General features: G+C 58.2%; 1 protein-coding gene across 1 annotated transcript in view; it reads left to right on the plus strand.

The window, feature by feature from the left end:
* Positions 1-3,513, plus strand: part of Col23a1 (collagen type XXIII alpha 1 chain) — a gene marked incomplete at its 5' end in the record, with an annotated part of 260,362 nt that continues 256,849 nt past the window's right edge. Inside the window, one exon of the mRNA XM_004629433.2 lies at positions 1-48. Within this exon, the coding sequence (XP_004629490.2) occupies positions 1-48 (48 nt within the window). The remainder of the gene's footprint in view (positions 49-3,513) is intronic.

Consider the following 3,513-nt stretch of genomic DNA (forward strand, 5'->3'; position numbering starts at 1 on the left):
GCGCTGGCCGCCTGGGCCGAGCCGCACCTGGAGCGCCTGCTGCGGGAGGTGAGCGCGGGGCGGGCGCCGCCATCCCGAGGGGGGTCGCAGCTGCTCCCGTGGCCGGGGTAGTGGAGGCGCCTGGCCGCGGGCACAGTGTGGCCTCACTCCCCGCGTGGGCCGGGCCGGGCCGCGCCTCCCCTGGACAGCGAGCCGGGCGGACTGGACCGGGTCATCAGGCTGAGAGAGCTCAGCCCCCAGCCTCGCTGCGGGTGCTGCGCTCCGGCACTGCTTACCACCCGGAGCCCGGCTGGCTCTCCACTCCGGCCCGACCGCAGCGGCCGGCAGCCACACACAGGACAAGGCCCGTGTAGGTCACTCATCAGCCCTCGGTTTCCAGGAAAGTTCGGAAGCAGCCTCACCCTGGAAGCGCAGGGCTGCAGCAGGCTGAGGCGCAGACCCACCTGAGGGGCCCTGGGGAGCTTGGCGGGGTGGGGAGGAGAAACCTCCGGGCCAGACTCCTGGACCCCGGTTTCAAGGGATGCCATCTGGTCCGTGGGGTGCAGCATATCCCAAGTTGCTTCCTCCCTTCGTGAAAATCCCACAGCCTCGGAGGGGCGCTATGCAGCCCGAGCGGGTAGCTTGCTGTATCCTAGCAGGAGCCCAGGTGGAGTGCCAAGCCTTCACCTCTCGGTCACCGGCCGAGGCTCACCCTTCTGAATAGCAGTCCTCCGCTGTACCCTGGTGCCGTGCCCTGGTCCCCTGGTGCTACCAGAGCCATCCTCCTCCCTTGGTAGGTGGCTGCCCATGAGAGTGCCCGGGTGCATCCTCGGGGAAGTGGAGGGTGAAGTGGTGCTCCCTGGCAGAGGTGAGGGTGGGCAGGTGTCACCCCTGTTCCCCAGACAGCGCCAGGCTTGCTCTTTATTCATATATTGAGTTATGAGGACTCCGTGGTGGGGCGCTTGGCACGCGGGCAGGCTTCCCTCCAGCGTCACGTGGATAAACGTTGAGCTGAGGGCTATGGCTGAATGCATTTGCAGCCTGGGGGACTGGAAGGAGATGGGGCTGGGCTTGTCCGCTCACCTCATCCTTAGTCCACTGAAGCCAACCTTCCCGTCCGTTCTCCTTGGTCTGGGCTTGGTGGCCACTTCCTACACTGATTCGCCCTTTAGCCCCTGGAGGGGCCTGGAGACTTCAGCGCCCCCAGCCCAGCGGGCAGCCCTCTGATGGTCTGGGGGCCGCCCTCGCCCTTCGCCACCTCCTACAGATGCGCAGTGAACTCATTTCCTCAGGGCCGGGAAGGCCCTGCCTGTGAGTGCTGCAGCTACCGCAGTTCTTTCTAGCAGAGGCCCTCTGAGTGAGTGAAAATAAACCACGAACTCCAGTGGAGTCCGTCAGAAGCCCTGCTAACACCTTCTTACAAGGAGCTCACGCGCTGGTGTCTCGGGCGGGCGGCGGGTGCGAGGGGAAGCGCTTGAGCGGAGTGTGCCTGCGGTGTTGGAGACGGGCTTGTGCGCGGCCGCCGCTCCCTCCTCGCCCTCCTTCTTTGCTTTCCTTCTCTTCTTCCTCTCTTCCGGCTTGTGCCCGTTCCCCGCTCCTCTTGTCTTCCTCTTTCTCCTCCTCCTCCTCCTGCTTGTTTCCTCTCCTCCCCTCTCTTCTCCTCTCCTCCCCCTCTTCGCTCCTGGTTGGAAAAGCAGAGAGGAAGCGTCCGGCCTGAGAGCCCCACTGGAGGGTCCGCTCTGCCTTGCAGCACGTTGGTGTATCCGGGCGCGCTGTGCTCGACTGGCAGCCCCCGTTTCCCTCTCAGGTGGCCAGTCACAGGTGGCCTGTGTGGACACGCGTGGCACCGCGCACCTCTCCCCCAGGACTCCACTCAGGACCTGGTACTGGCTCCCGTGCAGTTGTCACTGGTGGGAAACGCAGCTTGGTGACAAGAGTCCCCTGGCTGGGACAAGTGGAGGAGTGGACAGTGCTTGAGGGGAGCTGGGAAAGGGCTTTAAGATAAGACAGCAAATGCCGAGCCGGAAGCCTCTTGAGGACAGAGCGTGTGTGTGCTTGCCGTGCTTTTCGGCTCTCAGATTTGGCTCCTGGTGCTGGTGAGGGTGGGTGATGGCGCTCCTGTGCTGACCAGCAGACTAGCTCTGGGAGAGGCAGAGGCAGCAGGCAGCAGGCGGCAGGCGGCAGGCGCCATGTCCAAGCTAAGAAAGGAAATCCTTGCCAACAACCTCAATGTCAGGAAAAAATAAGCCAGCAAAGCCACTGTTAACCCGGGACCCATGCCCCCGATTGCCTTGGGAACAGAGCGGGCCGTACGTTTTTCTCGGTCCAGCTGATGTGCCTGATTGTGAAGCTATAGAAGCCATAAAGAAGGAATATTTCCTGTTATCTCATAATTGTTAAGGACCTTTCCCATGGTACAGAGGGAAGAAATAGTTTTTAGAAAATGAAAACAAGATTTCTGGGCAAGGGCCATTAATGACAGTATCTTCAGAGGGATCTGAAAATATTCAGTGCACATTGCACTGGGACAGAAACCTCTGATAGTTTCCTTTTGAAAGTGCCTTATGTAGGTTGTCTAATCAAGCCCTCCCTAGTCGTGCCTCTTGTTACAGGGTTACGAAAGCTTAGGTTGTGGAGGGAAGGCCTGCTTTCACAGTGCAGCAAAAAAATGCAAGGCAAGCATTAAAGAAATGGTTAGTAGTGTTCAAGGAGAGGTTGCTGGCCTCCAGCGGACTCACTGTTGCCCTTAGCCTCTCGCTGTCTGGACCAATCAGTGTGACTTGCGGTGAAACTCAGAGGCTTTACTTCCTATTGTCAACTATGTACATTGATTAATTTACTGTCAAAGCAAGCTTAAACACAGCTTTTTCAGCCTCTGATATAGTTTATCTACTTATCAGGACTATGCTGTGTCCATTTTAATAAAGATACCTATTTTTAAATCCTGTACAGTATGGCTATATTTTGGTTCTTTGACAGTTCCTGGCTCCTGGGGGGGGGGAACTAAAAAATGTTCCCTCCAATTACTTCCTGGCAGGCAGACTTACTTTCTCTATCCTTTTCTTGCCTCAAAAAAGCTTTTTCAAAAGGCGGGCAGCAGTTTGGGAGAGCTTAATGGTGACAGCTGCACACTTAGAACACTGTTCTGGTTTAGAACTGGTGACCGCTGGTTGGCTCAACGCGTCTGTTTCAAAAACGCTTTTTGGGGTTCTTGAGTTGGACATTTCTGCGTCGGCTCTGAAGGGTGGAGATGTGGCTCCTGGATGTGGGCTCTGGAGGCTGAGTGAATTCTTAACACGAGGCAGAGGGGTGGGCAGATGCCGCCCGCGGCTTCCCATCGGCTGGCAAGAGCCGGGTCCCTGCTGCTCACTAGCTGTCGTGCCAACTTCCTCTTCCTGACCCTCAGCCTCTTGCACCTGAACGTGGTACTCTTGACCCACACGTGTGGGGCTGAGCGAGTCAGCTCGTGTACAGGAAAGACCTGGTTAGTGCAGGGCTTGAATGTAGTTGGAGTTTGTCCCCAAGTTCCGTGTG

This window comes from Octodon degus, unplaced genomic scaffold (assembly GCF_000260255.1).
Source record: "Octodon degus isolate 3935 unplaced genomic scaffold, OctDeg1.0 scaffold00029, whole genome shotgun sequence".
In the NCBI taxonomy this organism is placed as follows: Eukaryota; Metazoa; Chordata; class Mammalia; order Rodentia; family Octodontidae; genus Octodon; species Octodon degus.